At 32.3% G+C, this 26,537-nt stretch overlaps 2 protein-coding genes across 2 annotated transcripts; both read left to right on the top strand.

Annotated features, from left to right (window-relative positions):
• The first annotated feature begins 993 nt into the window (after positions 1 to 993).
• Positions 994 to 3,697, top strand: LOC132749414 (fumarylacetoacetate hydrolase domain-containing protein 2-like). The gene is made up of 5 exons (XM_060739143.1): positions 994 to 1,243; positions 1,570 to 1,729; positions 1,962 to 2,070; positions 2,364 to 2,451; positions 2,964 to 3,697. The coding sequence occupies exons 2-5, from the start codon at positions 1,582 to 1,584 to the stop codon at positions 3,024 to 3,026; spliced, it is 408 nt and encodes a 135-aa protein (XP_060595126.1). The 5' UTR covers positions 994 to 1,243; positions 1,570 to 1,581; the 3' UTR covers positions 3,027 to 3,697.
• A 20,976-nt stretch (positions 3,698 to 24,673) lies between these two features.
• Positions 24,674 to 26,412, top strand: LOC132749413 (fumarylacetoacetate hydrolase domain-containing protein 2-like; the record flags this gene model as incomplete). The annotated part of the gene is made up of 2 exons (XM_060739142.1): positions 24,674 to 25,201; positions 26,196 to 26,412. Coding segments are annotated over exons 1-2 (378 nt in total), but the record flags the coding sequence as incomplete, so codon positions are not given.
• Positions 26,413 to 26,537: the final 125 nt, after the last annotated feature.

Below are 26,537 nucleotides of genomic sequence, written 5' to 3'. Positions count from 1 at the left end.
GGCTTATAATCCAGCTATGACATCACTTATTTCATACAGATCTTGTGACGCAGAAAACGCGTCTGGACATTTCAAATGAAGTATCTTTACACTTAATCATAAATGAATAACTCGTTGTCAAAATTCTGTTATAAATCAAGAATGCTATAAATGATTCAAATGTAGGTAGGAGTATGAGAGTTAGCTAGATCATCTTCATCATTGTTATCATTATTTTCATTGGTTGCGGCGTCTGACGTAAGCAACAACTGCAGTTAGTGGTAATAAAGTATTGTCCTATATAAACCCATATCTTAATCTTTACAGAAAATAGGCCTGCATTATCTGTGTTTTCAATTAAGAGTTACGACCCTTGATTGACCTTGCAATAAACATGTCTATGACACTATTTTGAAGGTGTAATTTTTCTACTGTATTGATCAAACTAAGACAAGGAAACAGTCTACAGTAAAAGCTATACAGACGCAGAAACATATTTGATGGCTTTTATTTCATGCAATCAGACGACACAAAAGATCACGTCATTGTTTCCTAGAATAAAATTGACTTTTCAGTGCTTCAAACAGAAAAAGACTGCTTGGTAAAGAGAAACTGTGTAAAGATTCTTGCCCCTATAACGTCATGCAGAAGTGTTATGTATTGGCATGAACTATACGGACCATTGTAAAGAACAAAATGCTGATATACCAGCAGAACCTGTGGTGTTCAACAAGTTTCCAAGTTGTATTATTGGACCAGATGATTCATTGAGCTACCCAGAAGAGGCCAAAGGTATTGCGTATATTGCTGCTAACATGAGATACTTAACGGAATAGCAGACTGTGCAAATGCCACAGTTACGTTTTATATATATAATTACTCTATTCACTATTCAAGTTGTCTTACATTAATGAATAGATATACTGGTTCTAAATTTAAGCTAATGCTTTTACAATTTAATGCAGCTTGTGCACCTTTCCTTTATCTCTACACATATCTACAGATAACTTTCCAATAGCATGTGTTTAATGGATAATGTACGACTTTACTTTTCAGCTCTAAGTATGTCTGTCTTATACTATGAATCACCTACAAGTTACTTTTGCATTCAAGAATATCTGTAAAATGAATATGTATGATTATTCTTTCAGGTTTTAGATAGTTTATCCGGGTAATGTAAGACTTCCAACTTTCTTTTTTTCAGCTTCTAGACTGGGAAGCAGAGCTGGTCATTGTTATCGGGAAAACAGCAAAACATGTCAAGGTTTTCTTTGCATTCAGGATATAGAATATTTGTTCCCATTTTTTATATTGCAACTCATAGTAATTGGCATATAAGTTTGTTTCAATTCCTGTTAGTTTGAAATTTCAGATACGGTATTTCAGCAACTTTTTTGCAAAGTCTGAAAATCCTTTTAAAACGCCAAAGCTAATAAATTGTTCATTCTTTGGTTCAATAGTTGCAGAAATCACACGAAGTGGTTCTACTTGCCAATAGCTACTTGATTGATGTTCATCCGAATCCTGTATACAATGTAATTGTTTACATTATATTGTTATATATTTGATTCCATTTTATGTCAACTTTAGTTAGAGAACGCCATGCAATACGTGTTTGGCTTTACTGCAGCGAATGACGTTTGCGCTCGTGACTGGGTATGGAAAAATGCCGGCCAGGTGGTTCTTAGTTCAGCTATGGACCAGACATGTCCTCTCGGACCATCAATAGTCACTGTTGATGAAATAAAAGGTAAATGTGTTTAAGTATGCACTCGTCAATGATTTTAAAATTTTCAACCGAATGATAGAATGATAAAGTATGTTATTAGAAAATGTAGAAAGTAAATCTAAACTTATTCTAAAGGTAATGTAATTAAATAGATATATGTAATACCTAATTTGTCCTTTGATAAATATAAAACTTGACGTTCAGGTAATTTCCCCACAGACCAACGTTGTGATTTATATTTTAAATATTTCAGATCCTCATCACCTTGGTATAAAGTGTATTGTAAATGGTGTTGTAAAACAAAACAGTAACACTTGTGAAATGTTGTATCAAACCGAAAAAATAGTTGCCCATATAACGAGGTAATACATTGCTGTACTGAAACAATTCGTTGATATCACTAGATCCACACAATTTATTTTTAAAATATCCGATCTCTATAAAGGTAAAACGACTTGTTTTGACTGTCCATTGATAAGAATGTTTGTCAAAACGATAAAGATAATTATGCTGATTTGCAATGATATAAACTCATTTCAAATTTTAAGTACAGTGTGGATCTTTTAAAACAGTTATGAAATAATTCACAAAGTTCTTCTTCTTAATTTTTGTGTAATGTTTGGCAAATTATTTAAGTGGTTATTCTAAATTACAGATTCATGACACTGAAACCGGGGGATCTTATTTTGTCAGGATCGCCCCCGGGAGTTGGGCATTGTATGAATCCGCCCGAGTATATAAAGGTAAAAGTTTTAATTAACGACCATTTTGCAATAATTGAAATTTATAAGATTTTATAAATCTGATATTTAGAAAGACAAAATAAAAAATAATTGATGCCTTTATTGACATTGTCACTAAATATAGTCACAGGCACTTCTCAACTTATATTTAAAGTTGTGCATAGTAGGTCTGCTTTAATTTGTCTGAATCACCAGAAACGGTTCACAATTATCAAGCATTTGATTATATGCACGCGTTACACCAACTTATATTGCATGCATTTTACATTTAAAAATTTACTTTATTTTCATTTAACGATCTATGGATAAAGCAGCGAATATAAAAAGTAACTTAATATAAATGGTCTTTTTCTTATTGTATGAATTTGTATCTATCTTGACCAAATGTTTTTATTATATGTATTATACCAGATGATATACTATGTATAAATCTTTTCTCTTCTGTAAAACTGTTTTGTAACAATTAAGATTTTAAAGCTTTATTTGTAATACAAAATGTATTTTGTTTTAAGGTTGGAGATGTAGTTGAAGTTGGAATTGAGAAAATTGGGACAATCAAGACTAAAATCATTTAGATTTAGAAACAAACAAAATGAGAACCACAGGAATACAAAGTTGTGAACAGATGTCAAGAAGGGTTTATCATTTTTACCCATCGATGTCAACAATATAACTTTTTAACACTACAAATTATTCTGTTTACGGAGTAACGACTGCATGAAACTAACTTTGGAAGTCTTCTAGTACGGCAAAATTAATTATGATGCAGGCACGGTTTTATTGTATTGTTGATTAACACCTGTAGAAAATCGTTTAATTAATTCGCAAAAGTTTTATCGCTCATGTCGAGACATAAAACAATGGGAAACCTGCATCAGGTCAATCTCTTTTTTAACATTCAATTATCATTAAATGTATTCATATATTCAACTCATTATTAAACGTAAATCTACATGACAAAGCAGATAGAAGCAATATAAAACACTGAATTTCCCATAGGAATGACATCGTTGTCCATGACAAACATGTTGGATTTTAATTATTCTGATTGAATAAATCTTTATGATAATATCATTATAGCAAAATATTACACCGTATTCATAATTGCAAATACATTTATTTATTTTCTAATGGGTAAATTGTGCAAAGAGACAACCATAATCATAATCATCACACACTGTGAAAAACAATATCCACTTACCGGAATCGTATAAATTATAATGTAAAATTAAATATTGATATTTTATATTCAATTTGTCAGAATTATGGACCCTCATTTTATTTTGGTATAAGTATTATTCACCAATCAACTGTTTACTTATGAGTATTCACATCACGTTGGCTTATACGGCCAACTACATTTAATTGTTTCGTGCGTCATGCCTAAAAATCGGAAAGTTACGGTGTCCGTTTGGACACGTTTGGACAATCGTGACATTTTATTTATTCTGTGCCCGCGATGCACGATGGTACGATGGTGAAAACGCGATGGCACGATGGTACGATGGTGAAAACACGATGGTACGATGGTGAAATCACGATGGTACGATGGTGAAATCGCGATGGCGCGATAGTACGATGGTGAAAACGCGATGTTACATCGCGTTTTCACCATCGTACCATCGTGATTTCACCATCGTACCATCGCGTTTTCACCATCGTGCCATCGCCTTCCGGTGGACATGCGCATTGTACACCTTTATGAACAATGGATGAATGCATAACTATGTATTATGTGAGAGGCTATACGTATCGAGACATTTTAAATATAGTGAGGCTTAAAACGGGATTTGATCTCAGCACAGACTATTTAATAAGTGTTGTGTATTAAGATTCAATCATTATAAAACCTTTGTGCACTGTGCTTAATTCATCTTGTCTAGGTATTACGGTGTTCCGTTTGGACACGTTTGGACAATCGTGACATTTTATCTATTCTGTACCCGCGATGCACGATGGTACGATGGTGAAAACGCGATGGCACGATGGTACGATGGTGAAAACACGATGGTACGATGGTGAAATCACGATGGTACGATGGTGAAATCGCGATGGCGCGATAGTACGATGGTGAAAACGCGATGTTACATCGCGTTTTCACCATCGTACCATCGTGATTTCACCATCGTACCATCGCGTTTTCACCATCGTACCATCGCACCATCGCGCCATCGCGCTTTCACCATCGTACCATCGCGTTTTCACCATCGTGCCATCGCGATTTCACCATCGTACCATCGCGTTTTCACCATCGTGCCATCGCGATTTCACCATCGTACCATCGCGTTATCACCATCGTGCCATCGCCTTCCGGTGGACATGCGCATTGTACATCTTTATCAACAATGGATGAATGCATAAACTTATGTATTATGTGAGAGGCTATACGTATCGAGACATTTTAAATATAGTGAGGCTTAAAACGGATTTGATCTCACTATTAATCACAGACTATTTAACCCCATTACGTTATATACACGCCTTTTAACGCCTTTTCCCCCCCCTTTTTGTTGTCTCAATTGGTGAAAAAAAAAGCCTTACATTTAGGGCCCAAACACTTGTTTTTGTTTGAAGAAATGTTGTTAAAAAAGTGACCTCTTTTTCGCGCGGCCCCCAACCAAAAGATACCTCAGGGGGTTGCCAGAAGGGGGATGTGCCCCCTTCTGTTTAGGGGGTTTGAAGGGGGGCGGATTCCCTCATCGCCAAGAAAATTTTGGACTTGTGAGAGGCTATAATGAACCCCAAGAATTGATCATAAGGTAACGTGTAACCAAACGCTGAAAAGCATTTGACTCTATCTTCAATCCATTGAGAAGTTGCAGCACTTTGAATCATTTTGATGGAAAAAATCAACGGCAAAATAGTGAATTTTGTGGCAATTTGAGATGTCCCTCGTTGCCTGGTAACAGAAAATTTAAGCCTGAGCATGTTGTTGCAGGCAATGGTCCAGTCAACATTGGTTGCCAAGTTTTGATTTTAGTGTTGAACATTTTTTATAGTAATTATAGGCAATTTGAACTTGTAACGGGAGACTTTATATCAATGAATAAGCCATTTTTCACAAAATGCTCATGAAGTAATGGGTTAAAAAGTGTGTGTAATTAAGATTCAATCATTATAAACCTTTATGCACTGTGCTTAATTCTCTTGTTAGGTAAAACAAGATGAATTAAGCACAGTGCATAAAGTTTTAAAATGATTGAATCTTAATACACAAGCACTTATTAAAATAGTCTGTGATTAATAGTGAGATCAAAATCCCGTTTTAAGCCTACTATATTTAAAATGTTCTCGATACGTATATGCCTCTTCACATTAATACATAGATATGCATTCATCCATGTGATTGATAAAGTTGTACAATGCCGCATGGTCCACCGGAAGCGATGGCACGATGGTGATAACGCGATGGTACGATGGTGAAATCGCGTCGATGCACGATGGTGAAAACGCGATGGGCAGCGATGGTGAAAGCGCGATGGTACGATGGGTGAAATCGCGATGGCACGATGGTGAAACTCGATGGTACGATGGTGAAATCGCGATGGCACGATGGTGAAAACGCGATGGTACGATGGTGAAAGCGCGATGGTGCGATGGTACGATGGTGAAAACGCGATGGTACGATGGTGAAATCACGATGGTACGATGGTGAAAACGCGATGTAACATCGCGTTTTCACCCATCGTACTATCGCGCCATCGCGATTTCACCATCGTACCATCGTGATTTCACCTCGTACCATCGTGTTTTCACCATCGTACCATCGTGCCATCCGCGTTTCACCATCGTACCATCGGTGCATGCGCGGGTACACGAATAGATAAATGTCACGGATTGTCCAACGTGTCAACGGAACACGTAAGATATCTATAACACAAATTTTTTTAGGTTTTATATCATAAATATGATGTCTCAAATTAAGATAAGTTCAAAAAGCCATTATTTTGTAAAGATGTTTCGCGAATCTTTACATTTCATGTTAATAAAGGGAGGTAATAAAAATTTATTCTGTAAAGTCCTAAGTCAAATTTTTCAATAAGAAATGAATGCATATATTTTAATGATTACATATAATATGTATAACTATTTGCAGTCATACTTTACATATTCTCCGATGTTTGAAACTTGTTTTTATATTAAGCATTTATACTAAATATATATAATTTCACTGAAGTGTGGTGTTAGCTCACTCACAGGTAACAGCGTTGCGACTGTGAATCGGGCCGATCGGTTTTGGATTCCCCCGACGGTGGCGGTCATTTTCGTTGTGATGAATCATGAAATCCTTTCTACGTGTCATTGAACTGGTCTCTGCTCCTTGCAGAAGTTTTCAGTTCTTTGCGAGGTGAAAGGCAAACTAGTACTGTGGTAAACGCTTGACAGCCCTGCAAGGAAAATGCGATGGTTGAACTGTGGCTCTTTGTTAATTCAATGTGGTTACTTCATGATCGGAAGTGAAAACTATCGCACAACCAACCACGGTGTACACAACCTCAATTACAAATACAAAATCTTTAGAACGTACAAAATTGTCTTTGTATGTGCCTATGGTGCTTTTTTTTCATTATTCTTGCTTGGATATGGAAGAATGAAAATCACAATACGTTCAGGTATTAGAAAGTAAATTATAAAACAAAATGAAAAATAAAAGGAAATAAAGAAATACTGAGCCAGAAAATGATGCTCAAGAGCTCTACATATAGATAAGATAATTCTATTTTCCCGAGACTGATAGAATGTGTATGCCTAAAGTGAGAAATGTTTGCCTTGACATGGTCCGAGTTGGGAATTTAAAGCAAAGAATATTTATATTCTATGGAAATTAATTATACTGGCAAAAATTGTAAATTCGGCGCTTTAATCGACTAGGTTCCAGTGCCAGACCTGGGATTGATCAGTAATTTACCTAATTACAATTACTTTCAGGTTTTAATTGTTTATAGATTAATGATTGAATTCTCAGATTTGCCTTGTAATCAATAAAATAACATAAGACAGAAACAGAAGAAACAGTTATTTTACTTGATTTGTACATATGTGTACATTATTTAAAAAGTAAAAGAACATTAATTCAAGTTAAATATAATATAACACATGAGTATAACATAACAGTGGTGAATATTGTTAATTTTTAACACATGACTGATATTATTTTTAAGCGTTATTTGTAGAGGAAAATAAATAATTTATCATGGAGAAATTGAAAAAAAGAAAAAAAAACAAACAAACAGCTAACCGCCTGAAGATATTCATGATTTCATGAACATTGATCAAAATGTATAAACAATACATTTCAATCTTATATTCAATTAATGATAACAAAGTTTAAAGTCAAGTCACGTTACATTTATCGGTTCCATTCGAGACCCACAATAGGCCCTTGTTTGTCCTTCTGCGTACATCTTCAACGATCAAATGATTTTGGCAAATTAAAAAAGAAATTTGCGTGATATAAAAATAAAATGTATTTTCAGTGTGTGTGTGTTTGGGTTTTGTTTACCCTCGCCAACCGGAAAGAGACCATAGGGCGAGCATATCTTATTTATAATCATATAAAAATGGCGGATTGTGATTTTATTTTACTTGTTATTTTATCCGTACATGTGTTTATGTGCATACCTATATCCATGTCAGGGTAGTCTCTACGTACAACCTCTGCCAGGGGTGAAGTGGGCATCCATACTAAGTTTGAGAAATCTAAAATTTAATAATTAAAGCACTTAATTAAAATGGCCAAGACGTTTATATAGATTACCGTCCTTTTTATAGGCAGGATAATATTTATTTAATATATACTAAAATTTTTAGAAGATTTACCTATAATTGGTAAGAGTTCGCATACTTATGGTGCGAGAAGTCATGTCAAGAACGTTTCTGACCATTTCATTGTGGGCTGACTGTTATTTCTGGTTTGGTTTCTATTCAATGTTATAACCGTATACAATTGGGATGCATATATTAATTACATGTTTGTAATTAGCAGCAGTTTGTTTTAAATTTTTGTAATTTTTGTAAGTTCTACCGAAACACCCGTTATAAAGTTAATTATTGCATTGGTTTAGAGAGGATTGCCTCCTTTGTTCTCATTGGTCTAAAATTTCTTCCTTTTAAATAAGGAGGATCAATCCGATTTTCTTGAAGAAGTTCCTGCAAGTTTTTTTCTGTTACTATTTCGAGACAAGTTTTGTCGCGCGACTGGATAGAATTTTTGCGGGTGCCCGTTGCATTACAATGTATACGAGATTTTTACCAACTTTATTTCTAAATTAAACAAAATATAATAAATTAAAGATGTGGTGGTACGGCCTATTCTATTTATCACTGTATTTTCAGTACAGATATTGCGACATTTTGTTTTCAGTTTCGTCACTGAAAGGACACTTAAAGAGATTAGGTTTGAAAAAGAAGAACAACCATTGGACTTGCGGCCAGATTGATAGCAGCGATACCAGGTACACGTATACATTCTTTCTTTTATCTATTTAAAAGCTTAAGATGGCAGTAAGAAGTCCTTTCGGATTACAACAAGTTACTGCAAACTAATACTGTTTCTTGGGAATAAATTAATTAGTTAATAAAGAATAACGTGAACATTTTACAAGAATACTGTATCCTGTAAAACTTTGAATAAAATAAACATCAACATTTCTTTGAGTTCTTCTTTTTTCGTTAAAGTGGTGTTAATTGCTATTTTGAATGCACAAATTAAAAACAACTTGTTGCAGTAACTTGTGTATCCGACAAGACTCTTACTGCCATCTTAAGCTTTTAAATAGATAAAGAAAGAATGTATACTGTACCTGTATCGCTGCTTCAATCTGGCCGAAGTCCAATGGTTGTCTTCTTTGCAAACCTAATCTCTTTAAGTGTCCTTCTTCAGTGACGAAAATGAAACAAAATGTCGCAATATCTGTACTGAAAATACATTTTATTTTTAATAGTCACGAATTTTTTTTTTAAATTTGCCACAAGACATGATCGTTGAATTATTACCAAAAAGCAAACAGGGCCTATGTGGGTCTCGGATGAAGCCGGATAATGTACACGTGACGTTGACTTTAAACTTTGTTATCATTAATTGACTTAAATATAAGTATTGAAAAATGTTTGTTTATATTTTTGAATCATGTATCATGAAAATCAATGAATTCTTCAGGCGGTAGCTTTTGTTTGTGTTTTTCTTTTTTCATTTCTCATGATAATTAATTTATTTCCTCTAACTAAATACCTTAAAAATAATATATGTCATGGTGTTAAAATTAACAAATATTCACCACTGTTATGTAATACTCATGTGTTATTTATATGTACTTTGAGTAAATTTCTTACCTTTTTCTGATAATTGTACTACATTTATGTACAAATCAAAGTAAAATAACGTTTCTTCTGTTTCCTGTTATGTTATTTAATTGATTACAGATGCAAATCTGGAATTCAATGCATAATCCTATATCAAAGCACTGAAAGTTAAAACTGTTGGAAAGGAAATTTTTCATAGAATTCCATAATGCGTGTGAATTAAAACAAAGGAACAGGTGCAGCTTCAATCTACAGCTTTGCTGATTGATGACGTAAAATGTTGACGTCATTTTCCCGTTTTTGCACTACTCATGTTCAGTGGGCTAATAACTAGATTCTTGCCCAGGGTCCAAACCCATAAGTTGTGACAACTCATAATCAGTTGAAATCATTAGGCAATTCTTGTACTAATATAGTAATAAGTTGAAATTAATAGTGAATACTATGCATTATGAACACAAAGAACACACTCAGTTTGACCTTAATCGGCCATGACTTATATAACTACTTCATAGGAATTCAAGAACATGCCATAAGCATTACTTAATCATAGCTTAATGAAGAGACTTTTTTATTTTAAACTCAAGGACAAAGAAAAGCTCATCATGTGCTTATCATTTGTAAGTTCAAACATAACTAATTGTGTTTAGATATGAAATTGATGTAAGATTGGCTGTTAAAGGTCATAGGCAAAACAAAGAAATATTTAAAATAGAAACTTTTATTGTCAAAATACTTGCATAAAAGTAAAAATATTGGTGATATAAAAAATAAATGATTAAATATATGGAGAAATTGAAATTAGTTTGTCAGATAAAATGTGTAAAAGGAATCCACTGAGGTTTTTTTGACATGATGAGACTGAAATTATTTTTCTAGGATTAATGTAGCCACTTTATGTATGTTTTGACGCACTAATCTTTTGGAGAAAAATTTCAGAAATCATTTTGCGCACTTTCCTTTTTCAAGAATAATTATTCAAAATTGTAAAAAAGTGACCCAAAATGAAAGCGTTTAAACACATTTTCAGCGCAAAATGCAGGCTGAGAAAAGCATTAAAAAATTGATTTTCAATTTATTTTCCAAAGTATATTTCTTCAGGCTATCTGTGCATGTATTTCGTATCAAAGTGCCCCGCTCATTTTCTGTAGAAATTCAAATGTTATGTTTTAGGCTTTTAAACCTCAATGGAGTGAGTCCCTTTAAATTGATTGTACATATTGACGTGACACAAGTTATTACCAATCTGAATGAAAGAGATATATATATAGATTAAGAGATATATTTTAAGGATTTTTTTACATACAAGACTTACATTATACAACAAAATAGTCAAAAAAAGAATGTGCCATAGGACTTGAATGCCTCGTTAGAACATGCTTATAATTGAGTGGGATATCAAAAAATATGTACATAATTAAGACAATCCTCCCCCCGCCCACTGGCAGCATATATCAGCCGTGCCATTATTCAGAACTGAACTTAAGCTTAGATTGGGGAGAAGATACGTAATATATTAGATTATATTATATAATCCAGCCCTGTATATCTCACGTTTTAAGTTATTATTTGACTATTTGATCCAAAGTAGTGACCTTGATTTACAGACAGCCTGATTTTCATAACTACTCCACTCACTAAAGACTGTTAAATTTTGTCAGAACTAATATGAAAACTTTTTATAGATTTCAAAAAGCATTCAATATTATCAGTTATAACATCAATTTTTTTGCATATGATTTGTAAGGAAGGCATAATGTTGTATAAATTAATATAAGAGTGGAATGTAACTGAAAATCATACTTGACGCAGTGTTTTTGATATTATTTTGAATATACAGTTATAATGAAATACCTATATATATCTTATTGGTTGGAAACTAAGATATGGAAATATTTTGCCGAGACAGGGTAACACTTATTATTATTTAAATGGAATATACATAGAACAGTTATAGATATATATATATATACATATTTATGTGTGAGATTATTTTTTTTATAGTTACCGGTGGATCAAGTAATTGAAGTATGGGAAAATAGTTAGTATATATGAATGTATTTATATTATGTTAAAACACACAAACATGTTGCATCTTTGATATATATATATATTATATTATTACATTAATATTTAATTTATAGGAGTATGTTGTAATAAGAGATTTAGATAGATTACGCCTCAGGGAAGTAATAATATATATGAAAAAATTGTGGCTATTTCAAAAGAGATTGAGCAGGATATAGATATTCAGTATATATATAGTATATACAAATGCAACAATAAATATATTAAAGAAATAAAATGAAATACTGAATATTATTATATATTTATAGAGATTTTTGGCTTATTATATAATAGCCGTTATTGGATATACCCAATTGAAAATAGTATTAATTTATATTTATATGAAAGTTCATATAAATAATAGATAAGATTCTAAAATCTTTGAGCTATATATATATTGATTATATATTATGTTGAAGATTATTGCTTGCATACATTTAATAACTGCAAACTTTCAGTCATGCATTTTTTTCCAATTTAAACAAATATCGCTAAATCAGTTGCATGGGTATGGTTATGTTCGCCAATCCTGGAAAATCATAGATATATAGTATATTATGATTGACCTAATGGAGTAGGGGTGCAGTGCAGATATATATATATATATATATAGATACTTGTGCAATATATATCCCTTTCATCTATGAAGAAGTTTATGGACGGGCATAATATATAATACTTGGTTACTTTATACCTCTAAGTGTAGACCTGAACCTTGGAGGAAGGGTGCAAGTGTTGTAAATGACATTCGTATATTTATATTATATATGATTATTATCGCTTGCTATGAGAGTCTCTACATTGGACCACAATATATTTTACAAAACAATGTTAATTTTTTACCCTTGAAATATATTACCTTGTAGATAGCAGGTGATGCGCATGAATATATATAAATAGTGAATATTTGTGCCAAGTTTTTTCAAAAAAATCCTATATAGATATTTTAGATATATACAGGATATATATATATATCCAAGTTGTACTTGAATATATAGATAGGTGACCGATTGTGCGCATGACACATCTCATTGTTGTGAACAATTGTGCAATATTTACAAAATCCCTTCAAAGATAAGGAAAGGTAAGACTGGACACGAGATAATACCCTCAAATGGACAATGTTGACCTTGAAATGAGCAAGTGTGAACTTGACCTGAGGTAGGGGTCTGGTTATTGCCACATCATCGTCTTATTATACACAAACATTTGTGCAGTTATTTCAATTCCTTCAATAAATGACAACGTTATGGACGGACACGAAATATAAACCTGTAAAGGTGTGCTTATAATTTGACCTCCAAGTGTGACTTGCATTTGGAGGCAGGTGACCTGTTGGGTTGAGCATGACACATCTTCTCATTATTGTTTTGAGAAAATTGCGGCAATGTATTTACAAAATCCTTTAGAGATAGGAGTTATAAGACCGACACGAGTATTATACCTTTCAAAATAGAAATATATATATAGCGAACCTTGAACCCTGGAGGATAGGGTTCCTGATGTTGACATGACTCAAATAGATTATATATTATATTTGTGACCAAGTTATTTCAAATACAATATATATAGATTATAAAGATTTGTTAATACATAATTCACAAGAGAGATATTTATAGGTACCAATATTAAACCCAGGGTTTTAATATATATTATAATATAGAAAGTGTTTCATGATGTGTTTTTTACCTACACCAATATAATGTAAACAAGACCTCTGCACCAGATAGAGATATTTTTATTACAAGGGCCCTTTTTATTTGAACAAACCTGTTTAGTAATATATATATATTATGGGTTTTTAAAAGAAGATTTATATTATATATATATATATATATATAAGTTAAAAACATGAACCCTGGGAGGTTTGGCAGTTTTGACCCAGGGCTTTTATTGAACAAACCTTGTACACACTTACCAGATGTTTCATGCTTAATAAATATATAATATATATAGAGTTTTAATAAAAGAAATTTAAGTTTTTACTATATGAATATAGGGAAATTCAATGACCCCTGGGGAGGGGAATATATATATAGACAGGCTTTTATAATATGAACAAACTTGGTAGACACTCACTAGAAGATGTTTCATCACCTCTTAAAGAAGATACTGTCTAAACGTCTAGATATTTATGGGTTCTTTAAAGGAAATACTTTAAAGTTTTTTCCTTTTTGGTACATATATACCATGATATATGAACATTTTTAGAGATATACTGTGGAAGTTTGGCATGAAATTGGCTTAGTGGTTATGAGGAATAGTCATTTAAGTAAAAGAATATATAGAAGGAAACAAACGAACGAATAAAGCATATAGTCACTTATTAGAGATAGCTAAAAATAGTTAAGTGATCATATATATATATAGATAGGCTATCAATAAAGTTCTATACATATGAGAGTATAAAATAATGGGTTTGCGACCAAGCAATTATCTACGACCAGCCATGCGCAATCCCAGCGCAGTCTGATCAGATCCATGCCTGTCGCCTCCAAACTCTATTACTAGATATATGGATCCTGATCAGACTAGCGGAAGAGAGTTTTATAATGCTGGTTGTTATTTTAGATTAGAGGTTTTTTATTAAATATATATTATATTTATTCTTGTGAAACTGGTGACTTTATATCATGTCATATTTATATTATATATTATATAGTATAGATTCATTGAGGCTTTTCGACCTACATTAAGAACTCTTTATCACTTGCAAAGGCAGGCGTCTCCTGGGTATTACTATTATTATTATAGATTATAGAAATAAACAATATTTCCATTTCTTATGTTTTCCGACAGTAAGACACTCTACATGTCTTTATTATCATCCTGCTTTTAAATAATATCATAAAGCGCCTCATATATACCTGAAATATTTGTTTAGAAAAAGTTAATTGCACAAGTAAAATTCCACTTGTAAACCCTTGCCTAGTCGAATTACAGCAGTGAAAGGCTTAAAGGTTTAAAGTCAGAAACTAAACCAATCAGTCACATGACACCCCGAAGTAATTTATCTAATTTGGCTAAAGCAGCAATTTTTTTAAAATATTTAATTCATAAATGTGAGTGATTCTGGATACAGCTATAGACAGCTAAGTGATGATAAGATGATCATATATGTAGATAAGTCGGAGTGCTAACACTGCTTACTGTGAATTATTAACATATATTATTGAGAATTAGAATCCTAGGATAAAGATATTTATTAGTATTTTGATATTAGTTTATTTTGTTCCTAATTTCTTTGTAATAAAGATATTATACTGTAATTCTTTTTTATTATTGGCTTTTCATATTATAAACGAGCTCACCGATTAAAAATAGAACTGTCCTGTTGTCAGCCTTTAAACCAATCAAGAAAAAAAAGCTATTAGAAATATAATAATTAAGAAATACTGCATATACAAATACTTCTAAATAGTCATGTACCTCTTTTAAAAGGCGCATGCTATTGAAAGAAACATTTTTTTCCATTTGTTCACTTAATTAGTCAGATATAGAGATACTCACATTTTAGCTTTATCAATATAATATATAGTTGTCATCTGACCCTAAAGCATCCTTAAATCGATATCCTCGCTGCTTTCACATTCATATTGACATGTAGGCACGAACTTCTGAATATATATATATATAGATATACATAATATATACCAATATTATGTTAGTTCGATATCAAAATCATATTTAGCAGTAGTTTCGTAAATTAGCAGTAGTTCCGAAGAGCCCGACCTACTATATTCTCCTTGGAATATATATATAACAGCCCGACCAGGCTACTGTATTTCAGAGGCAATATAACAACATGTTTTTGAAAACAAATGACGTGATAGTCGATATCATTATGAGGAGTAGATATTACCAATCTAGTAGTCCGACCAGCCTATGTCGATTCAAATCCTAATTTCTTACACTGTTTAAGAAAACAATTTGTTCAAATTGTCCAAGCATAACAGATTTTTAATAGTATACTATACGTAATTTATGTGTATATACTGGTACAGTTGTATTAAATGTCTTTACTTTACTATAATGTCCCTGATTTCCAAAGAAAACAACACAACTATCTTAATCCATTTTCTGCAGAAGTTCAAAACCCAAGTACATATTGATAATAGATTTGAGTACATACATGTGAATCTCCCAACTTTTTAGCGGGAGACTAAAAACCACCACTAATATATATATATAAGCAGCCATATTTTCAAAGATTTTTCTAAAATAAAGGGGTTTTTTCACAAATTATAAAAGAAAATATATACCTATTTTATATATATACAGATTCCTATATATATTATATATATATATATAAAATCTCCCTCTTTTTAAAGAAAATCTCCACTTGATCATTAAAAAAGTTCACATGTATGTTTGTATTAATTCTGTACCATATATATATATATATGAGTGAGTCGGTCCTACCTGAAAGATTGTTGTTCAGTTTAAGATCAATCCAATTCAATAATACACAAAGTTATAGCACTAATAGCAAAATAAGAAGATTTAGACATATAATATAGATATATATTAAAACATATGGTGGGTCAAGTTATATATATATATTTAAGTCTGGTCTATTTGAGAGATTTATGATGGTTAGAATATGAAAAGTTATTGAACAGTTTAAAGTTTGATGACAGAATGGAACCGTCATGATTCATACTATTTAATAATTTTGGCTATGTATTTACTAATATATATGAGACTAGCTGTATTTATTTTATTTTATGATAAAGTGGTAACTTGCAAGTCTTCCTAACATTCTAAAGTGAACTGAGAATATTAATATATATTCTATACTTAAAGATTATTTATCTTAAAGATAATTTCAAAACAATATCTTTATTAACTAAACAATCTAATATATATCAGAGACATATATATAGGCAGTTGACCTGTCCCGACGTTGGTATAAGGGCCGAGTTTATGATATATACATTAATGTACATCCTTGACTATTCGTTGAAGAACTTAACAATTAACATCTGCAAACACAAAACTTTTAACAAAGAATGATTATAAAACTTAGAGATGTTATTCCATCGCTCTATGTCTTGGAAAATGGAAACAATTCAAAACCCACCGAACGTTATTCTGTCGATGGTCGAACCATGGCGGTGATGCCCTAACTTTTATTCAACGCCAATTTATACATTGCTACGTTAATTCCAGAAAATACTCTTGAAAGACTTGTATTGTAAATCTTGTTTTTTATTATTTATATAATAATATTTTTGTTTCAAACGCTTTGATTCTTGATAGTTTGCGAACCATTTTTTGCGAAAATAGTACAGTACAGAACGCCTTTTTTAAGGCCACATATTGTATCCATTGTTTCCTCTTGAGTTATCGACGTAAAAAAAATCAGCGGTGGCATAAAATGCTATTCAATGAATTGCTAAATATATACAATAAATACTTTCATTTCCATTCGGTTGATTTATATATGTGAACTTTTCAGCATCTCTGCTACAAAATTAACACCTTATTTATATTCAATTTATTGTAATAGGTACATGGACCACAAACTTTTCTTTGGAACTAATGCGTAATAATACTGATGTTTTTTTTCGTACACGTTAAGATTATGTTCCATTGATGTAAGCTAACATTGAATATCATCATTTCAAGTTTTTTTGAACATCAGCTTTTTCTTCAAGTCATCCACGTTTGAAAGTATACATATAGTTCTGCTGCACTACTTTCTTGGTCGCACTAACTACTTATTTTCTATTGAGCTTAAACAGAATTCAATTAGGTGTTGTTCGCTCTTTTTCAATATAGGCAGACCGATACTATAGAAAGGAAATTTTTTTTTGAAAAAATTTCCTTCCAACAATAAAATCTGAAAGTAATTGTAATTAAGTAAATTACTGATCAATCCCCAGGTCTGGCACTGGAACCTATGCTTGGATTAAAGCGCCGAATTTACAATTTTTGCAGTAAAAATTTAATTTTCCATAAAAATATAAATTATTTGGCTTTAAAATTCCCAAAACGGACCAGTCAAAAGGCAAACATTTCCACTTTAAGGCATACACATTCTAATAGTCTCGGGAAATAGAATTATCTTATCTATATGTATGAGCTCTTGATGCATCATTTTTCTGCTCAGTATTTTCTTAATTTTCCTTTTTTTTCATTTTTGTTTTATAATTTACTTTCTAATACCTGAACGTATTGTGATTTTTTTCATTCTCCATATCCAAGCAAGAATATTTGAAAAAAACAAACACATGACAGCTAAACCAAAAAAGACAATTTTGTACGCGTTCTAAAGATTTTTGTATGTTGGTATTGAGGTTGTACACCGTGGTGGTTGTGGTGATAATTTCACTTCCGATCATGACAGTAAGCCCACATTTGAAATTCACAAGAGCACAGTTCAAACGCACCGCATTTTCTGGGCAGCCTGTCAAGCAGTTTACCAGTACTAGTTTTGCCTTCACTTTCGCAAAAAACTGGAAACTTCTGCAGAGCAGAGACCAGTGTCAATGACCGTAGAAAGGATTTCAATGATCAATCACAAACCGAAAATGACCTGCACCCGTCGGGGGGGAATCCAAAACCGATCGCCCGATTCACAGTCCAACGCTGTACCTGTTGAGTAAGCTAACACCACACTTCAGTGAAATTATATATATTTATATAATATGCTTTAATATAAAACAAGTTTCAAACCATCGAGAATATGTAAAATATGTACTGCAAATATTTATTACATATTATATGTAATCATTTAAAATATAATCATTCATTTCTTTATTGAAAAATTTGACTTAGACTTTACAGAAAATAAATTTTTATTACCCCCTTTATTAACATGAAAGTAAGATTCGGGAAAACATCTTTACAAATAATGCTTTTTTGGAACTTATCTTTAATTTGAAGCATCATATTTATGATATAAAACCTTTTAAAAAATTTGTGTTATAGAATATCTACACAAGATGAATTAAGAACAGTGCATAAAGGTTTTAAAAAAAAAATGATTGAATCTTAATACACAAACACTTATTAAATAGTCTGTGCTGAGATCAAATCCCGTTTAAGCCTCACTATATTTAAAAATGTCCTCGATACGTATAGCCTCTCACAAATAACATAGTATGCATTCATCCATTGTTGATAAAGATGTACAATGCGCATGTCCACCGGGACGGCGATGGCACGAATGGTGAAAACGCGATGGTACGATGGTGAAAACGCGATGGTAACGATGGTGAAATCGCGATGGTACAATGGTGAAATCGCGATGGTACGATGGTGAAAGCGCGATGGCAACGATGGTGAAAAACACGATAGCGCGATGGTACGAATGGTGAAATCACGATGGTACGATGGTGAAAAACGCGATGTAACATCGCGTTTTCACCATCGTACTATCGCGCCATCGCGATTTCACCATCGTACCATCGTGATTTCACCATCGTACAACACTCGTTCTCTCAAATTCCAGCCAATCGACTGTCCCTTGCATATAATTTCATTTTTAAGCAAAAAAAACAACTCCCAATGAAACAAAATTACACGTATAAAGTTAAAACCAAGTATGTAAATTTTTTGTAATCAAAACATTTCAAAATAGATATTTCAACATTCACAAATTGGATAGACACATGGTCCCCAAAACAAAAATGCTACTGTCTCAAAACCAATATCAATATAATTTGTGGCTTTTTTTCTTTGCATTTTAAGCTTGTATAACGTTTAATTGGCCATTTTTTAACATTGTAAAAGCTTCTTGAAGTATAATAAATACGTAAAAGATTAAGTCCAACTTTTTAAAAAATTGTAATTTTGCATTTGAAAGTTTGTCCCACGTATACTGTATTTTTTACGTGACATCTTAGGACAATGCAGAATAAGATGGGAAAAACTGATGAAAACATATCAACTGTATAAAGCTTAATATTACCCATTCATTCAGTTTATGTTAGTCAGAATAGATTCTTTTGGCCATCACTAATGTTAGCAAAAATTATTTCGCTCAGATGTGATAACTGCGGTATGGAGTTTTTTTTTGTTGTATTCATACGTGACGCTCACTGACGAAAAAAATAGCCTTGTCCGCTTTCCTAGACTACCCTGTGGGGTACATATTTACGTACTTGAAACACGATAAAAGTTATAAAGGTATTGTTGATAATATATATGTTCACATTTTATTTCAACATACTGAAAAAATATGTTTACGTGACTGTAGCTTTACGTGACACTCATTCTTCTTTTGTGCTAAAAATTGATCCGATAACGATAATATGCTTCGTGTTGGTATTGTTGAATGACGTCACTGCATTTTTGGTCCCGCCATTTTTTTCAAAAAAAAGCCTCTTCGTGGCAAATAATTTTTTAACCCCCAGGTAAGAAAACATATTTAAAATTTATGATTTTTTAGTTCGTTGAAACAACATAGACATAAAATTACTTTTTAGGCATTATTGAATGTTTTAAAAACTGAAATAGAATAATAAATATTGTTTGTAAACAAAATGTCAATTTAAGGAAGTCAATAATACATAATCCAATGAAGTGCCATTCCATTTTACAAGTCCTTGTCACGTAAAATACGTTGGTCACGTAAAAAATTCAAAATAGGAAATTGTAATTTTAAGACATTATTAATAACATTACTGTCCTTTTTTTTAACAAAACGATTTTTTAAAATAGAAACCACGTATATAAAATAAAAAAAATTTAAAAAATACACTTTTAAAAAATTTAATATTTTTAATTTTCCTTTTTTAAATTAAAAGTGAAATTTAAAATGATTAAACAATTTTAGAAGAAATACATCATTTTTTAGGGAAATGAATTTATTTTTTTTTATATATTTTTTACCAAAGCCCAAAAAACCAAAGGGTTTTAAAAATTGGGGACGTTTTTCATTTAAAAATTTTAATATAGTAGATATAAAAAAAAATTTTTTTTCTTTTTGCACTTTTAAAATACATAAACAGGGTTTTTTAAACCCTTTCCCATTACAGAATTCCAAAAATGGAAAAAACACATCCGGGCCCCCAAAAAGAGACAAAAAAGGGAAAAAAAAGGAACTTTAAAGGCAAAAAGGTTAGTTTCCAAAAGAAAAGAACAAAGAATAACTACAAAAAGGTGTCAACTCTTAGTACCAGTGAAGCAAAAAAGAGGAGAAAAACAGCTTCGTGAAAAGCAGGCGTCATATCGTGCCAAGAAAGTATTTGGAAAGAGGTGTTAACAATGAAGCCCAACAAGTACAACATTAAACACTGCTCATAATGACATCCAAACTAATGAAGTCTCAAGTACTAGTACTGATTCAAGACTTATTGTAAAACTAGCATATCATAAGAAACAAAAGAAGTACAATAAGAAAATACAATACCTTAAACAAGTAAGTGAAGTTATGAAACGAAAGAATGAAAATCTAAGAAGGCAGTTAAATAGAATGAAACTCAAAATAAAAAAGAAGGGGAACATTGAAACTAAAAGTCCAAGAACACCAAAATCAAGATCTGAGAGTGAAATGAAGAAAAGCTGGTATTGAACCTGATAAACATCCAAATATCCGGAAAAAGCTTATGTTTGCAAACTGTATTGTTGGTGAAATGAGAGAGAAAGTTATGTCAAGAAGAAGCTTGGATAACACTGTCATCAAAAAGGTAGTAGCTGGAAATATTATGAGAAAGTACCATTTGACGCAATATACTGCAAATCTCATTGGTTTTACGTGTTCGACATAAAACAAACAGCGGTCTTGAGAGAGAAGGAACCTTGCTAAACAAAAGATATACAAAAGTTACAGAATTCCTTGAGCAGAGAAGACAATTCTCGACTGATGCCTGGAAAGGCAGATGCTGTCAAAAATGGGAAGGAAGGTCGCAAAACAAAAGTTTGTGTTAAATGATTACTTAAGAAATATCTATATAAAGTATAGAGCGGAGTATCAGAATGAACACATAAGTTTTGCAACTTTTTTGTCGAGCCAGACCAAAAACACATTGCCCTAGTAAACTTTGCTGCAAGAGTTACATGCCTTTGCACCAAACATCAGAATTTTGCTTTGAAATTACAATGCTTGAAGAAGTATGGGCTGACAAAGAACACAAGTCCTGATAGTTTTTTCCGATACCATTGAAACTGATGAGATGCATAAAAAACTTCAATCTGTACAACAAGATAATATCCATTATAAGGAATGGCGGAGAGTTAAATGTGATGATGGTAAGCAGAGGATGAAACTTTTGGACATCGAAAAAGATACAAAGAAGTTTGCAGATGATTTCATGGTCGAATTTCAGGCCTTTAAAGAGCATGCACAAAAGAGTAAAGGGTCAATACCAGGCATTCAAACATATGAAAGAAAGTCTTTTAGAAAACAACGACCATTGTTTGTTTACAAATGGACTTTGCTGAAAACTACAATATCAAAGAGATGGAGGAAATACCAAAGTGCGTATTGGAATCAGGAATCTGTAACCCTTCATCCTGTTGTCATGTATTTTCAGAAAGATGGTTCTCTAATGCACCGCAGTATGGTTGTAGTTTTCAGAAGTCCTCAACCATAATTCATCAATGGTACAATCTATCATTAAAAAGGTCATACCTTGGGTGAAGGAAAACAGTCCGAATGTCAACTTTATCCACTATTGGACCGATTCGCCAAACTCACAATATCGGAACAAGGCAATATTTGACCTAGTTGCAAGACACCCAAACCTGTATGGTATAAAAGCAAGCTGGCATTACTTTGAAGCCGGACACGGAAAAGGAGCATGTGACGGTATAGGAGGTGCTGTTAAGAGGTCTGCTGATACTGCAATGAAGATTGGAAAGGTAAATATTACATGTGCAAAGGACTTTTATGAATGGGGCTCAAAGTCAGACAGCAAAATAGCATACAAATTTGTAGAAAAACACGAGTATGAAGATTCAAACAAAGAGCATGAAGAGTTGGTGAAAGAATTGAACACAATAAAGGGTACTCTTAAACTTCACGTCGTAGTTGGTCTGAATGCAAACGAAATCATGGTTAGAGAAACAACATGTGTATGCAATAAATGTTTCGCAGACACTGGGTTCATTTTTGATAAAGATAACACTTGTGGTTGGCAAAAACACTTTGTTAGAAATGTTACGCATGAAGAAGAAGTCTCTGAAGATCAGAATGCAGAAATAGCAGTAGAAGATGTTACCTTTCCTCATATTGTGAAAGGGGACTTTGTAGCAGCAATGTATGATGGCCATGCATATGTTGGTAAGGTCATTGATATTGATGAAGGAATGTTTGAGGTATCATTTATGGAGAAAGGCTCGAAAGTGAAAGACTGTTTAAAATGGCCAAAGAAAGAAGATACAATCTGGATTGAACCAAAAAATTTGCTATGTAAAATTCAAGAACCAAAGGCACAAGGGAAAGGGATGCGTTCTTTTAAAATAAGTGACACTGACAAGGCGCTGATTGCTGAATGTAAATCTAAATAAAAATTGTATTTTACGTGACAAATGATAGAACAGTAGCAAACCATTTTGAACAAGGTCTTCACTTGTAACACGTATAATGGCTTAAAAAGACTATTAGTTGGTTTAATTTGTAAGTAATGGACTTACAACTGTTAACAATTCTGTAGTTATTAACTGGTATCAGTGCTCTTATCAGAGCGTTGAATTTTACGTGACGAAATTTATATCAAACCTAGCGTAAATATGTAATTATACTTTTTTTGTTGAGAGAGAAGAAAGTTTTAACATTGCAATTATCACATGGATTAATATTAAGTTTGACGGAATTGTTGTACACTAGAGTTTTTTAATAATTATATGTTCAGTAATTTCCAATAATTATGAATTTTACGTGACAATAGTTATATGAACACTAAGAACAGTTACAAAGCATTGAATAAGTTCTTCACTTGTAACAAGTATAATGGCTTAAAAAGACTATTAGTAGGTTTTGTATGTAAGCTATGGACTTGCAACTGTTAACAATTCTGAAGTAATTGACAAGTATAAGTTCTCTTATCAAAGTGTTGAATTTTACGTGACAAAATATATAACAAACCTACCGAAAGATGTTATTATACACTTTTTGATGAGAATGCAGAACTTATGAACATTACAATTATCACATGGATTTATTTTAAACATGACGGAAGTGTTGTACACTAGAGTTTACTTAATAATTATATGTTCAGTTATTTCCAATTATTATGAATTTTACGTGACAAAAGGTTCATGGTATTTGAAATCAGTTCTTGGTAGCATTAAATGGTTTAAAGCCAATACCTGCCACAAATAAATTTCATAATGATATATGTAAATGGTAAATGCATGAAGAAACGTCCATAACAAAAGTATAACATGCTTAAACAAAAATGCCAAAGTCGCCATTTTATTATGTTATGTCAGTTATTGTTAGAAAAGTTGTGTTTACATTTTTAACGTTGTGCATAGTTCGCACATTGTTTTATACTAAACTTTTCTTTATTTCAATTTAAAGCCTAATATGGTCTATCAATAAAAATGGGTATTTTTTATTTCTAAAAGATAATGTTAAAAAAACTTTTATTGTTTTAGATATACAAGGATACACATAACGTAAAATACACATCAAATGCACAGGGTTTGTCATATCATTAAAATTTTTAAAAAATTGCTGTTTCTGATTGAACCCACATAATAAAATATTACCCAAAGACATCAAACTTTTGTTTTTAATTGATTTAACTCCTATACTGGAACATTTAAAATTCACCTATTCTGGTATGATTTTTGGCTGGAAATTTGAGAACGAGTGTACATCGTGTTTTCACCATCGTACCATCGTGCCATCGCGTTTTCACCATCGTACCATCGTGCATCGCGGGAACACAATAAATAAAATGTCACGATTGTCCAAACGTGTTCAAACGGAACACCGTAGAAAGTCGAAAAGCAATATATAGTATCGTGTTGCAGGCAGAGTTTTTGACCTTTCGGCTTTCAAATGCTTAAGTTCGAAGCCATGAAAAATCATGGCGATTACAACGCATTTCATATGTGGTGAGTTTTTACCCTTCGATCGATTGCCTCTTCCCCCTTGTTGGTCATACGAAAACCATAAATTAGAGAAGTCGACCACCATAGTCCTAATTTGCTGTTTAATATTCACGCTAGTGTAGATCTCTTATCTCAATGTTTAATAGATTATGTAAATTCACAATTGAGTTATTTTAGTAGTAGTATTTAGATGTGCGTCAATAAAAATGCGACTAGTGCAGTTTTTACAAGATGGAGAACAATTTCTTGGATTGGAACTTAAAAAGTCAGGGGATATTATCAATTTAAACGCAGCAGATGCATCGATACCACGTGATATGAGGATATTTATAGAAGGTGGTGCAGACGTTTTAGAACGGGCACTAAGGTCAAGTTATAATACATCAATACAAATAAGTTTGATAAGCTAACTAGTAAAATTAATCTTCGAGCATAGACTCCTTCGGGATCATTGATTACAGCATTTTTAAGAGTTGAAAATTGAGTACCGCTCAAGCCGGTGCTAGGGGGCATGAGGGATGTTGCACCTTTTTCCTTCATATACAGACTCAATCAAACCGAATCTGCAATTTGCATGTAATTTTGCTGATTTAAATGCTTCCGAGGGACCACTTTTTCCAGATATTTTTATTAGGATAGGATCGTGTCTATTTATCCATTTGAGAATACAAAAAATATAATGGTTTAATCTTAAGTAGATTCATTTGATCAAGTTTATCAGATCTGCGTATGCTTTTACTCGTATGAAAATTTAAAATACGTTCGAAATAATGTTTTAAGTGTATTGATAAAAGTAATTTAGCTTAAAACATCCTCTTAAGAAAGAAAAAAAAACAAAATTAAAAACGGGTACCCAAAACGGAAAAAATTAAAATGTTGCAGGTACAGTTTAACTTGTTCATGGACGGTATTCGTTTGCCGCCTATTAACACCGGCTTAATCAGTAAGTAAACATGTAAATGGGGAAATTTGGAATTTAGAAGCATCCGCAGATGTTCCTCATGCAGCAATTCAAAGAACCTACAATGTGAAACTTTGTGGTGTTATTCAACGAAAAACGGCGTATGGACCCAAGTAAAAGAATGAGTGAGTCTTAAACGAGAAAATAAAATAAAATGGAAGTTTGAAAGGGAGTCTTAGGCATTGAAGCCCGCGTTTCACTGACAGCACAAATCATGGAACTATCAATGTCAGGCATTCGTTTTTTATAAATAAATGTTAACACATTTGTAGTTGTGTAATTTTAAAATTATTCTATTCAAAATGCATAGTTACCGGTATTTCAGGTCTTATAAAAGTTCGTTTTAGATAATAAAGCATATTAAAACATGCATCATATAAAATTAAAAATATAATTTCAGTGCTTCAAACAGAACAGACTGCTTGGTAATGAGGGATAGGATAAGGTTGCTTGCCCCAATTACTTCTTGTGAGAAGGTCTTGTGTATTGGCATGAACTATAGAGACCATTGTAAGGAGCTAAATTTTCCTATTCCAAGAGAACCTGTGGTGTTCAACAAGTTCCCAAGCTGTGTAATTGGGCCAGAAGATTCTTTGAAATACCCTGGATACACAGAGGTTTGCTTTCAAATTTCATTAAAATATAATGTCATTATTTATAAGGCTTTTGGTTTCTCTACCATTTCACATTTGAAACAACTAAGGAGGTAACCGAAGATGAGGTTCTACACAGGTTCTACAAA

This window comes from Ruditapes philippinarum, unplaced genomic scaffold, assembly GCF_026571515.1.
Source record: "Ruditapes philippinarum isolate M1 unplaced genomic scaffold, ASM2657151v2 ctg5081_1_1_1_1, whole genome shotgun sequence".
NCBI lineage: Eukaryota > Metazoa > Mollusca > Bivalvia > Venerida > Veneridae > Ruditapes > Ruditapes philippinarum.
Note: the sequence above shows the minus strand (reverse complement) of the source record. Positions and strands in the feature narration are given on the sequence as shown.

Bases quoted from the DNA above. Each gene is read 5' to 3' on its own strand.
- LOC132749414 (XM_060739143.1), top strand. From the start codon at position 1,582: ATGCAATACGTGTTTGGCTTTACTGCAGCGAATGACGTTTGCGCTCGT. The intron at 1,730-1,961 runs GTAAATGTGTTT...TAAATATTTCAG, and splicing joins CACTGTTGATGAAATAAAAG to ATCCTCATCACCTTGGTATA. The intron at 2,071-2,363 runs GTAATACATTGC...TCTAAATTACAG, and splicing joins ATAGTTGCCCATATAACGAG to ATTCATGACACTGAAACCGG.